The sequence below is a fragment of the Pongo pygmaeus genome, chromosome 9 (assembly GCF_028885625.2).
Source record: "Pongo pygmaeus isolate AG05252 chromosome 9, NHGRI_mPonPyg2-v2.0_pri, whole genome shotgun sequence".
Classification (NCBI taxonomy): Eukaryota; Metazoa; Chordata; class Mammalia; order Primates; family Hominidae; genus Pongo; species Pongo pygmaeus.
Window position 1 is genome coordinate 71,179,614 of NC_072382.2, and position 14,921 is coordinate 71,194,534.

Genomic DNA, 14,921 nt, shown 5'->3' on the forward strand with positions numbered 1-14,921 from the left:
TGTGTCTTTATAGCAGCATGATTTATAATCCTTTGGGTATACACCCAGTAATGGGATGGCTGGGTCAAATGGTATTTCTAGTTCTAGATCCCTAAGGAATGACCACACTGACTTCCACAATGGTTGAACTAGTTTACAGTCCCACCAACAGTGTAAAAGTGTTCCTATTTCTCCACATCCTCTCCAGCACCTGTTGTTTCCTGACTTTTTAATGATTACCATTCTAACTGGTGTGAGATGGTATCTCATTGTGGTTTTCATTTGCATTTCTCTGATGGCCAGTGATGATGAGCATTTTTTCATGTGTCTTTTGCCTGCATAAATGTCTTCTTTTGAGAAGTGTCTGTTCATATCCTTCGCCCACTTGTTGATGGGGTTGTTTTTTTCTTGTAAATTTGTTTGAGTTCTTTGTGATTCTGGATATTAGCCCTTTGTCAGATGGGCAGATTGCAAAAATTTTCTCCCATTCTGTAGGTTGCCTGTTGACTCTGATGGTAGTTTCTTTTGCTGTGCAGAAGCTCTTTAGTTAAATTAGATCCCATTTGTCAATTTTGGCTTTTGTTGCTATTGCTTTTGGTGTTTTAGACATGAAGTCCTTGCCCATGCCCATGTCCTGAATGGTATTGCCTAGGTTTTCTTCTAGGGTTTTTATAGTTTTAGGTCTAACATTTAAGTCTTTAATCCATCTTGAATTAATTTTTGTATAACATGCAAGGAAGGGATCCAGTTTCAGCTTTCTGCAAATGGCTAGCCAGTTTTCCCAGCACCATTTATTAAATAGGGAATCCTTTCCCCATTTTTTGTTTTTGTCAGGTTTGTCAAAGATCAGATAGTTGTAGATATGTGGCATTATTCCTGAGGGTTCTGTTCTGTTTTGGGGGAAATAGGCGGTATTCGATTATATAAGTTCTTTAGTGGTGATTTGTGAGATTTTGATGCACCTTTCACCCAAGCAGTATACACTGAACCTGATTCATTGTCTTTTATCCCTCATCCCCTTCCCATCCCTTCCCTCTGGGTCCCCAAGGTCCGTTGTGTCATTTTTATGCCTTTGCATTCTCATAGCTTAGTTCCCACTTACGAGTGAGAACATATGATGTTCGGTTTTTCATTCCTGTGTTAATTCACTTAGAAAAATATTCTCCAATCCCATCCAGGTTGCTTCGAATGCCATCAATTCATTCCTCTTTACAGCGGAGTAGTAGTCCATCTCATATATATATATATATGTGTGTGTGTGTGTGTATATGTATACATGTATGTTTATACACACACACACACACACACACACATATATATATATATCACAGTTTCTTTATCCACTAGTCAATTGATGGGCATTTGGGTTGGTTCCACACTTTTGCAATTGCGAATTTTGCTGCTATAAACATGCACGTGCAAGTATTTTTACGTAAAATGACTTCTTTTCCTCTGGGTCTATTTGACCCAGTAGTGGGACTACTGGATCAAATGGTAGTTATACTTTTAGTTCTTTAAGGAATCCCCACACTGTTTTCCATAGTGGTTGTATTAATTTACATTCCCACTAGCAGTGTAGAAGTGTTCCCTTTTCAACCATATCCATGCCAACATCTTTTATATTTTGATTTTTTCATTATGCCCATTCTTGAGGGAGTAAGGTGGTATCGCATTGTTGTTTTGATTGCATTTCCCTGATCATTAGTGATGTTGAGCATTTTTTCATATGTTTGTTGGCTATTTGTATGTCTTCTTTTGAGAATTGTCTTTTCATGTCCTTAGCTGACGTTTCGATGGGATTTTTTTTTCCGGCTAATTTGTTTGCGTTCATTGTAGATTCTGGATATTAGTCTTTTGTCAGATGTATAGATTGTGAAGATTTTCTCCCACTCTGTGGGTTGTCTGGTTACTCTGCTTACTGTTCCTTTTGCCGTGCAAAAGCTCTTTGGTTTAATTAAGTGCCAGCTATTTATCTTTGTTTTTATCGCATTTGCTTTTGGGTTCTTGGTCATGAAATCCTCACCTATGCCAATGTCTAGAAGTGTTTTTCTGATGTCATCTTCTAGAATATTTATAGTTTCAGGTCTTAGATTTAACTTCTCAATCCAACTTGAGTTGATTTTTGTATAAGATGAGAGATGAGGATCCAGTTTCTTTCTCCCTACATGTGGATGCCAATTATCCCAGCACCATTTGTTGAATACGGTGTCTTTTTTCATTTTAAAATAATTTTAGATTTACAAGAAAACCTCCAAATATAGTATACAGTGTTTCCAATGCCTTTCACCCAGCTTCCTCTAATATAAAATGCTATATAGCATGTCACATTTATTGAAATTAACATCAGTATATTATTGACAGAAATACAGACTTTATTTTGATTTTTCTAGTTTTTCCACTCATTTCCTTTTTTGAATCCAAGACCTAATCCTGAATACCACACTGCAGTTCGTGATCATGTCTCTGTCTCCTCCAATCTGTCACATATATTTTTTTCATCTTCATCTTCACACTTTCGAATACTGGTCAGCTCTTTTGTAGAGTGTTTCTCAATTTGTTTTCTGATTTATTTTCATGATTGGGTTCATGATTAGACTGTTATGTATTTGGGGACAAAATGCCAAAAAGGAAACATGGCCATCCTATGACATTATATATAGGGCACCTGATATGGAGATAATTAATTCAGGGTGATGATAAACCTTAATCACTTTATTAAGGTGATATTTGTTCGGTTTTTCACCGTAAGGTCTCTACTTTTCCATTTTAAACTCTTAAATTCTTCTTCTTCTTCTTTTTTTTTTTTTTTGACAGATTTTCCCTCTGTCGCCAAGGCTGGGGCACAATGGCACAATCTTGGCTCATTGCAAGCTCTGCCTCCGGGGTTCATGCCATTCTCCTGCCTCAGCCTCCTGAGTAGCTGGGACTACAGGCGCCCGCCACCACGCCTGGCTAATTTTTTGTATTTTTAGTAGAGACAGGGTTTCACTGTGTTAGCCAGGATGATCTTGATCTCCTGACCTTGTGATCTGCCCATCTTGGCCTCCCAAAGTGCTGGGATTACAGGCGTGAGCCACCGCACCCAGACAATTCTTATTTTTTAACCCTATGATACCATTGCCTGGTTCTAAGGACTTCTTGGCATTGCAAAGCAGAATAATACATAAACAAAAACCAGGCACTACATTTCTCAGATTACCTTGACCTGTTTGATTCCTTGTTAAAGTCTTCCAATATGAGGAATTTGTACAATATTGGAGGCCAGTTGTGGCAAAATTACAGATTTCTTTGTAGGCTTTATTTTCTCAGATCTCTTAATTAATTCAAAATTTGCAATACTGATGATGAATATGACATTTGCTCAGAGTTTTCTGTGACTTCTTTATTCGTAGTCATGGTGGCCAGGCACATTAGCTTCTCTGAATTCTCTCTGAACTGTGGTGTAGGCATCTCTTCCAGTGCTTGAGGCTGTTTTCCTGATTCTCTATATGTAGCTTTTTATACCTTCTCTTCTTTAGCTCTTCCCACATTCATCTAAATTGCAATTCCCATACTAAATATCTTTATTTTGTATCATTTTAAATGCTTCTATTTTCCTAAATAATCCTAAAATAATAAGATAGTTGAAAAGAGAAATTTTCCAGATTATTATATATAAAAATATTAAATTCAAATTATAGAACTGAAAAATGCAGTATCTAAAAGTACACAAATTAGACACCAATTGTTTAACAGCAAAGTAGGCATAACAAAAGATAGCACAAGAACTGGAAAAAGAAATAAAAAATACCTGAACTAAAAGATATAATCCATATAATGGCATATTAGCCATATAGAGAAAAAAGCCATATAGAATAAAAGACTCACATAACTGAATTCCCTGAAGAATAAAGGAGGAGGGAACAGAAGCTTCCTTTGGGAAAAAACTCCAATTGTTTTGAAAATAGAAGACAAAACTCAAGCTAAAGATTTAGGAAATTCTGCAAATCCCAGTAGAAATAAACACACACACACACACACACACACACACACACACACAGATTTTGGTTCATTATAATAACATGGATGAAAAACAAACAAATCCTTCTCTTAGGGAACTCTAATTAGTTGTGTGTTAAAACTTTTCATTTTTATCTCAGTGCATTTAAAACTGTATTATTCTTCCTTGCTTTTTTCTATATTGACTCCTAGATTTCTTCAGATTCAATTCTTCTTTCCTATTTTTTCTTTAGTACTGTCTAATTTTTAAATTTATTCATTGTCTTTATTTTTAACTCACACATTTTTATCCATTGGGGTTTGATGTATATCTCTAAAAATCTATTTGCTTATTATTTCATTTTCTTAATCACATTTTATTACTGTTAAAAGCTAGAGCTAATATCTTTGGGGTTCAAACACCAGCCTTTCCATTTTTCTATATGAGTGACATTTGGTGAATTAGTCTCCATGTTCTTTACTTTCCCTAGGCATGAAATGAGGTAGTGACAGTACCTGTCTGCTGGGTTACACATAGAAATAAATGCATATATTTAGAAATGTCCCTGACCTATATCTGTACTGTTTATTTGACATTGATTTATTTGACAAATAATGGTTTTATATATTTATAAGGTACAATGTGATATTTTTGTATATGTATACATTGCAGAATGAGCACTGTAATTAACATATTCAATATATTACTCATCAGTTCTAGATGTACTGAGTTTTAGGTGCAAGGAGTTAATGAAAATTTCTAACACACAATTAATATATCTAATCCAATTAACACATAAATCACCTCACATACCTATTATTTTTTGTGGTAATAACATTTAAAATTTATTCTCTTCGCAGTTATGATATACACAATACTTTATCGTTCACTATAGTCAAGACACTGTAAAATAGATCTCAAAAACTTGCCCCTCTTGTCTAACTAAAACTCTGTACCCTTTTGCCAATCACTACCTACCTGCCTCAGCTCTGGTAACAAACATTATACTCTCTACTACTATGAGTTCAACTTTTTTTGTGTTCCACATATAAGTGACAGCATGCAATAGTTGTCTCTCTGTACTAGCTTATTGTACTTAATGTAATGACCTACAGTTTTTTCTCTGTTTTTGCAAATGACAGGAATTTCTTCTTTGTTAAAGCTGAATAGTTTTTCATTGTGTATACATAGTATACCACTTTTTTTTTTTTATCTTTTCTGAATAGGTTGGTATCTTGACTGTTGTGAGTAGTGCTAATAGTGCTGCACTGAGCATAGGAATACAGATATCTGTTTGACATACTGATTTTAATTCCTTTGGATATATACCCCATAGTGAGACTGCTGTCTTGTATGGTAGTTCTATTTTTAGTTTTTCGAGAAACATTCATACTGTTTTTATTAATACCTATGCCAATTTATATTCCATCAGAGAGCATATAGGAGTTCGCTTTTCTCCATATTCTTTCCAGTATTTGTTCTAAAGAGTTTATTGTTTTATCTTTTATATTAAGATTTAAAATTCCTCTGGGATTAATTTCAGTGTATACTGTGATTGAAGGATTAAGATCATTCTGTTATTTTTATTTTCATAAAGATGAGCTATTTTCTCACCATTCCTTTAAAAAATTTATTTTCTCAACAAATTACACTGTCTCTGTTTGTCATATTAGTGGTTTGATTTTACATTGTCTATTTTGATTCATTATTTGCTTATCCTTCAGACAGACTATAGCAAATATGGTTTTGACATCTATTCAGTATCAATCTTGTGTCTGGTTGTGTTTGTCTTTCAGTGTTTTTTTTTTTTTTTTACAGGAAAGCCTTGAGTATTCCAGGACCTTTCATCTTCATATAAGCTTTCAATGCTGCTTGAAAATTTCCACAAAATTACTGTCAGAATTTTTTGTTGAGATTGCATTGAATTTAAATATCTTTATAGGGAGAATCATATTATTTACAATATTGTGTCTTTAAATTCGATCATAAGGTGTGGTATATTCAACCATTTATTTGAGTCTTCCTAATTTATTTGAATATTACATAGCTTTCAAGGTAGCTATCTTACATTATTCATTAAAAAGATTCATAGATGTTTGCATGTTTAGTTGCTTTTTTTTAAAAAAAAAATACAACATTGACTTGTAAAGGATGTTCCCAACTAAAAGAAATAAATTAGAGCACATAAGTATAAACTACATATTAGGATTTTTTCTGGTTTTATTACTTTGAACATGTTTTTTTCACTGAGAATGTGTCAGTAGGAAGCAATGAAGTTATGTAACAGATAATTTGCAGGGTAGCAAAAGACAAAGCATTTATGATAGTCCCCCATTATATGTTGTCTGCTTTTCATGATTTCATGACAGTATCCATGGTCAATCATGGTCAAAAAATAGGTGAGTACAGTACAATAAAGATGTTAATATTTTAAGAGAGGGAAAGAACATTCATATAACTTTTATTATATAGTTATAATTGTTCTATTTTATTATTAGTTATTGTTGTTAATCTTTTTCTATGCCTAACATATAAATTAAACTTTATAATAGGTATGCATGTATAGGAAGAAACAGGATATACACAGTATATGGGTCTAGGTGCTATTAGCAGTTTCAGGCACCCACTGGAGGTCTTGAAACATATTCACCATGGATAATGGAGGGATATTACATACCTTATTTAATATAAACTGCATATGAATTACAGACCTGTTGTATAAATTGGATTATAAATTTATGTGCTGAAAATTGTTCCTAGCAAATGAAATAAAATTAAAATAATGTCTATTTTTGTTATTATTAGAAATGCTGCCAATTGGTAAAAATTAATTGCTGCCTCAGTTATACAAATTGGCAGAATTTGGAATCTGATATTTTGCTACTAAAATTTTATTACAATTTAATAATAATAAAAGTGGTAATATGTAATTGTAATTTTTAATGTTTATTTAGTGTTTTTAAGAGTATAGAATAAAGGAAGTAGGAGATTATAAATGAATTAGGGTTATGTGTATATTTTTTTCAAACAAAATTATATTGAGTGTCTTTTATGGTATGGGCATCTTTTGAGGGTGTTGTAAGTGTAGACAAAATAAAAAAATTATCCTAGTCTATTTCTCTTATTCTGACATATTTATTTATTTTTTATTTTTATTTTATTTTATTATTTTTAGACAAGGTCTTGCTGTGTCACCAGGCTGGAATGCAGTGACACGATTTTGGCTCACTGCAGCCTCAAACTTCAGGGTTCAAGTGATTCTCCCACCTCAGCCCCCTAAGTTGCTGGGACTACAGGCATATGTCACTACATCTGCCTAAATTTTGTTTTTTTTGTAGAGACTAAGTCTCACTATGTTGTCCAGGCTGATGTCTAACTCCTGGGCTCAAGTAATCTGCATACCTCAGCCTCCCAAAGTGCTAGGATTACAGGTTTGAGTCACCGTGCATGAGCACTAGTCTCTTTGGGAAAATACAGTTCCGTTGAGTGAAACAAAGCATGACATTACAATACAAATCTAGTAATGATTATCTGGAAAAAGGGGCTAATTACCCTGTTTATACAATTCTATAGTCAATAATAATTAACCACATTCCATTATCCACCACAGATATGCCCATTATATAAATGATAGAAAGTATTTGAGGTGCAGGCAAGGAAAATACCACTTTCAAAGGAATATTGGAAAAATATGCAGCTCAATATGCAAGGACTGAATGTGAGCTCAGGAAGTCCCAGTGGATACAATAACCTAAGACAGAGCAGAGTAGTTATGAATGTCGGTACGGAATCAGACTTGCTGAATTCAAATTTTGAATATTTGTTAGCTACATAGTGTTGGCAAACTACTTAAGCCAGTTTTTAACTCACATTTCTATCTGTAAAGCCTGAATCATAACACCTATTGCTTAGTATTGGTATTATAATAACATTTTTAAAAAAATGTCTGGAATAATACTTGGCACATCAGATGGGTTCTGCGTTTGTTAACTACTGTAAGTGCACTGTCCACAAATAATTCCCAATTGCAGTCAGATAATAGTTACTTTCAACATTCTCTTTAAAATAGTAACAGAATGTCTCTGGGGACATGAAGTCAACTTATGCCCATTAGTCTTCTCTCTGATGATATAAATCACAGCCTTATAGCTCTCTCTTGAAGCAAGAACTTAAAAAGATACAATCTATCTGTGTGAGAATAGAGAGGCAAATGTATCTTTGAGTTGAGATTTGAGCAACTGAGTTGAGATTCCAGCAAGGATAGAAGAAACAGACTGAATTTCGGCATATGTGAAAAGGTGATAGGTAACTAGTTTTTCCAATGAAAATAGAAGTTTAATATGAATTTTAGAAATCAAATTCTATCATAATCTTGAATTACTTGAGAAAAGGGAAAATTTGTCTAGGTCACATTTTACTTTCTTTACTTTCCTTTTTTACTAGATAGAGTAAGATTCTTAATGTGGATATGTCCTTGGGTAGAGGATGTGAACGACAGTAAACGTGGCTTTGTAAACTAATCTAGAAAACTTCATATTATATGATCCCTCATCTTTGCTCATATCTGTCCTGTAAGAAAAAAAAGGGTTGTATGAAAGTGATCTACCAAATGGAAATAATTTCTGAGTCATAGAAATAACGCCTCCAATGCCTGCTTTTCCTGCACATGATACCAACTCCTCAACCTTTCTCCTAACAGGCTTCCCTGGCCTAGAAGGAGAATATCCCTGGCTCTCTATCCCCTTCTCCTGCATTTATATCATGGTACTTTCAGGGAACTGCTTGGTGCTGCGTGTGATTCATACAGAGCCAAGACTGCATGAGCCCATGTTCTACTTCCTGGCCATGCTGGGTCTCACTGACCTGTACATGGGGCTGTGTACAGTACACACAGTGTTGGGAATTCTGTGGGGTCTCAGCCAGGAGATTAGTCTGGATGTCTGTATTGCTCAGACCTTCTTCATTCATGGTCTATCAATTATGGAGTCTGGAGTCCTCCTCGCCATGGCCTTTGATCGTTTTACAGCTATCTGTAACCCTCTAAGGTATACATCTATACTCACTAATGTCAGGATCATCAAAATTGGGCTGGGAATTTTATTTAGGAGCTTTGTGTTCATCGTGGCGCCCATAATCCGCCTAAAGTTTTTTCATTACTGCCATTCCCATGTCCTCTCTCACTCTTTCTGCCTTCACCAAGATCTGCTGAGACTAGCCTGCTCTGACATTCGCTTCAACAGCTTCTATGCCTTGGCTCTGGTGATTTGTACCCTTTTTTTTGATTCTTTGTTAATTATCATATCCTACATGCTGATCCTGCATTCTGTCTTGGCTATTGCATCCCGAGAAGAGCAGCTCAAGTCCTTACAGACCTGCGTTTCTCATATCTGTGCCGTCCTGGTCTTCTACATCCCAATCATTGGCCTCACCATGGTGCATCGCTTTGGGAAGCACCTCTCTCCTGTGGTCCAGGTCCTCATGGGCAACATCTACATTATCTTTCCACCTCTTATGAACCCCATCATCTATAGCGTGAAGACACAACAGATCCGTGTCAGGATTCAGAGGTGGTTCTTCTTGAAGAGAAAGTAGAACACTTTAAATCAAACAAGGGTAAGTGACTTAGGTACAGAACAGTATGGCAGGTTAGGGAAAGAAATACGTTTACATAAGGAAGGTAAAAATAAGACAACAAAACATTAAGACTTTATACAACATGGCAATGACTGTAAGAATTATATGGATCAAACCTGGTTTTATGTCCCATGTTTTTGCATTCACATATAATGTTGAAATTTCTAATAGTAGAGTTATGCATCACATGTCCCTACAATTTCTGTCCAAGAAAAGATAATATTTTAATTGTCCATACGCATTTATCTTGTAAGAAATATCTACAAATAAATCATCTAAACACACAGTTTATATCCATCAAAGGAAGCGCAATTTAATCACTTGATATTATTGTCCTGATCAACATAGATTAATTGATCTACAATTGATCTCTAACCTCAAATGGATATCATCAGACTGTATGTTAATAGTTCACCCATGAGCCAGTCCAAAACATTATCACTCTTCTCACTAACCTGTGAATAGACAACTCTGTTACTTGCTTTGCAGAGGACCTTTTACCACCATCGTTTTAGAAATAAATTTTATTGTATGTATTTAAGGTATACAACATGATATTATAACATACATGTGTAGTAAATAATTACTGTATTAGAACAAATAGACATACCCATAATCTCATATAGTTACCCATCTCCACCAGCCCATGTTAAGAGCAGCTATACTTTACATTTTCAGCAAAAATCATGAATACATTATTATTAACTGTAGTTCTCATGTTGTACATTGAATATGTTATCTTGTTGATCCTACATATTTACTACTTTGCATTCTTTGTCTTACATCTTCCCATTTCTTCCCCCTGACCTTCACCTTTGTTACCATCAGTTTATTCTCTCTCTATATATATTTGACATTTTTTTCCTTTTTAGAGTCCACATACAAATGAGATTGTATCAACACATTTTACATATCCATAAATAGTCACTAACATCACAATCTTAATTCTAGTCTTATAGAAATTGGTATCATTTTATGGTTCAGAATAAATGATCCACTTATCTGCATAGTTGTTACTGCTCATCTTTTCTGGGTTTAATAAATATCAGCAAGGCAAGACTTTTTTTTGTATGGGAATTTCATGTATTTCCTAATAATCATGGAAAATAAAAATGCTAGTAATTTGGAAAATAATAAAGCCTAGTCTAAACTAGTCCTTGTGGAATTGTCACTCATAAGGACCTTCAAATGGAGAAGGTTTTGTTAACTATTTTATCTCCAGCAAAAAGTAATCTTCAACATCCTTATCCTCATCCCCCAAAAAATTCCCCAGAAAAAAAATTAACATATATGCTACTAGATAAAGCAAATCTTGATTCCTTCGTGGAACTGCCCATAAATTTCTGAGAAGAAACTTGGTAAACCTCCTGAAAAAAAATTCCAGATATTCTCACTTATATTTGCCTCCCCTTTTCTAAATCATATATTTTGACTCATTAATCCCATGACTAATCTTCATAGCATGTATCTTGAAGGGGCAGTGTGGTTTGACATAAGTGTGAAATATATTAAGGCACACAGATATGTATGAGGTAAGCTGGCTGGCAACAAATACAAAAATACATAAACTGATAACTCTTAAATCCCAATATAAATCAGAAAATATACAAGATGGAGATATAAGAAGATTTTATGAATTATTTTACTCAGGGAAAATGTAGGGTTGTTATTAGATTATTTGGGTCCTCACTTATATTTTGAAAATGTAAGCCTTGAGCAAATAATAATTTGTACAGTAGATTGATTAAAAAAAATTCCAGCATCAAAGGTAATATGGCATTCAGGTTACAACATCATATTAGCCCTTTTCCAACTTCCAACTAAAATGCATTTACTTGTTTACCAAAAAGTAGAGTCCAGAATAACTTGGAAAGTAAGAAAAATTAGTCAAGTGATTGAAAACCTGGAAGCCATTTCCACAGTGTAAATAAAGCTACAGTGTAAGTTTGTCTGGCCAAAGACCTATGGTTGATATACTTCTTCAGTTTATGAAATGAGTAGAATCACCATCCATAATCTAATTAGGGAAGTAGTTTTCACTCCATCTAACTTATAGTAAAACAAATGGGGTTTAAAACAGCAATGACTGTTTTATTTATAAAAATGTTTTTACATGAATTTTTGTTTTTATTCTCTATAAGTACAAAAGAGTAAAAAAGCAATAGCATAATACTGTAATATTATACTTATTTATTTGTCAATATAATAAGTTAAGAAAATGAAGATATATATGATAGAAGAAAGCAGTGGAAGAAAGGTAATTATTTACTGAAAACTTACTACAAATGTGTAAAATTTAATAGCTTTTTCTAATAATCTGTTAAAATTATAAGCATTCAGCAAGGAATACATTTTTAAAATAAGCCTTTTCTTTACAGTAAAAACACTGTTTGAAAGTAAGATAGCATGACAAATCCTATGCAAAAATTTAGCAACTGTGTGCACAAATATGTGTAACACATGTAGAAATTGTTAACACCCTGATAGGGGCTGGTAAGAGCAGACACTTGAGAGAACACAAACACTTTCCTCACTCTAAGTAGATTTGCTTTCCTAAAACAACTCTATAGCTGCACTGTAATTAAACAAATGACAATATGTTTAACCTAACCAAATGTTTATAGCTTCCTAGGGAAGGTTAAAAGTCAGAGAAACATGAAAAAATTTTAAAATACTTTATAGGTATTACCTTGGACCAGATTTTAAGATTACTAAAACATATTATAAAGCAATATTATTTTATATAGTAAGGTATGTGAATGAAGAATCCACAAATACTTCAATGTAACGTAACATGAAGTGCAGAAATAACAGTAGCTACATAGAAATAATAGTGAAAAATTTGGTGATATTAAGTGATATTTTCTATTATTTGGAAAAATATGTGTTATGTAATAGCCGTCTGGGAAAATTTAAAGCTCAATGTATGCCTAATTTCTTAACCCAAATACAAATATGCCAATATTCCAAAATAACCTGTAACTAGATGAATATTATGTGTGTAAAAATTGAACTTTGAAATTAAAGAACTACTGTTCTTTAAAAAAAGTATTTTTGAATAAGCTATGCCTTCAACATGAGGACAGAAAACAAGAATTTATAAAGTAAGGATAAATACATTGACCACATACACTCCAATTATAAGGAATATTAAACTATTAAAATATTTACAATTTAACACATGACAAGAATTAGTTTACATAGGGAATGCATTCTATAAATCAACATGGTAAAAGAAAAAATAAACCCATTGGAACAATACAAGATTTAAATTGTACTGAGAAAAGGAATTCAAGTTGTTGACAAATATTAAAGAGGCTCAACTTCATTTAAACAACAAAAAATTTTTAAACATAGGTCAAAATTATTGCATATTTTGTTTACAGTTGGAAAAATATAATATATAATTGTCAATATCCATTATTACTGAGGTTGTAAGATTCTACAGAGAGGTACTTATACGTATTTTAATATGGATATACATTAATAAAATATTTTTAAAGATAAGTATGTCATTGCTACCCAAATATTAAATCATCACGTATATTAACTCTGAAATCCCTTATTTAGGTTAGATGGGGAATTGTTAAAATAAATACTATTCTAAACCTCCTATCCCTTTAGAGTTTGTTCCCTAATATATACTAATATTATAGCAATAATACAAATATTTTATGGCTTCTCAGTGATTCAGAATAATGCAAAATCTTCTAGTAACTAGAAAAACTTTTGAGTTCTCAACCTAAGTGTTAGTATAACCAGAATATATTTTCCAACTTGCGCTCATTCCAAGTCTAATGAGTTGGAATACTGGACTCGTCACCTACATTATCTTAACAATTAACTACAATTCTAGTCTTATGATATTTATTATTTTATATAGAACTTGCATGTATATGTTTCTGTATTCATCTATGTTTCCTACAGGGGAAGTGTCATTTTGTTCACTGTTGTGTATTTTGCTTCCAGCAATTTTTTGAAACATGGTAGAAATGTGATAGACATTTGTCAAATTAGGTATCAATTGAAAAAATTAGAAGTTTTTTCTTTTACTTTTTTGTTGTTTTAAACTTGAATCTTTAATTTTATTAATGTATATGAAATTGTAATTTATAATAAACAAAAACAGTGAAGAAAAGAGTAAAGTCTAGCACTTGTACTTTTGGTGTTTTTTGTTTTTTTGCTTGTTTGTTTGTTAAAGAGGCAGGGTCTCACTCTGTGGCTAAGGCTGAAGTGCAGTGCGCTAATCATAGCTCAATGCAGCATTGAACACCTGGGCTCAAGGGATGTTTCTGTCTCCTGTGGAGACAGAATGTCTCTATATTTCCCAGGATGATCTTGAACTCCTGGTCTCAAGCAATCCTCCTGCCTCCTCAGAGGATTTCCAAAATACTGAGATTTTACTCACGAGCCACTGCACCTGGCCGAGACCCCGATTTTTAAAGGTGAACTTTTTACTTTAAAAGCTTTCCCGTGAAGGGACATTAACAGTAGCTTACTTCATAGTATTCCTCCAAATTTTATAAGATATTGGAACTTGATAAACTTAGAAATGTTTTTATTTTGTTCTAAATGTATTCTATATTTCCCTAATAACAAAAAGGAACAAGAAAAAGAAATCAATAGATTGCTTAGTAAGTTACAGAAATATTTCCCTAAAAATCTCTTAATTTTATCTGAATGAAGGTTTATAGCTCTGTTTTTCATTTACTCTTTCTCAATAAGATCTCTCAAGGAAGTAAGCTTCACTTTAGTTTCAGAAAATAATTTGTGGAAAGACGGCTATGATTTTTCTCTGTACCCCAAGATATCCAAAATTTCACCTATGGCAGAAAGGTCACTGGCAAAGGAATAGTTTTGAAAATTGAGATGATATTTTCTGTCACAGTAAACATCACAGAGGATTTGGATCTGGTTAGCTTATATTACTTTTGAATCAAACATTACTCTCTATTTATTTGCTAAAATATGTCTATGTGAGCTAAATGTGGCAAGATTTTTATAGTAGCAATTTCACAAATACTAGCTCTCTGTAGCTCACAACATAACCTGGTAAATTACATGGAATTTATGTGAAACCAAGCACAGATTTAATGATATCAGAGAAAAGTTTCTTTCAATCAGCAGGGTAATTGCCATAAAATATCTTTATTCCTCTCAAACACTAACGCCTCTATATCGCCTATTCAAAATAATGTTAGTGTCATGTGCATAAAATTAGGTTCTTACATTTATATTACAATCAAATCTGTAAAAGAGGCTACAGACATGTCTCTTTAATTTCAGAGGATACGCACATTATTCCCAGGAAGAATAACTATACCCAAAT

At 33.2% G+C, this 14,921-nt stretch overlaps 1 protein-coding gene across 1 annotated transcript; it reads left to right on the forward strand.

Moving 5' to 3' along the window:
• Positions 1-8,632: 8,632 nt before the first annotated feature.
• On the forward strand, positions 8,633-9,550 carry LOC129008668 (olfactory receptor 51V1-like). The gene has a single exon (XM_054441034.2). It carries the CDS (start codon positions 8,720-8,722, stop codon positions 9,548-9,550), a length of 831 nt encoding a protein of 276 aa, XP_054297009.2. The 5' UTR covers positions 8,633-8,719.
• Positions 9,551-14,921: the final 5,371 nt, after the last annotated feature.

Coding starts and splice junctions, on each gene's coding strand:
- LOC129008668 (XM_054441034.2), top strand. CDS start 8,720: ATGGTACTTTCAGGGAACTGCTTGGTGCTGCGTGTGATTCATACAGAG.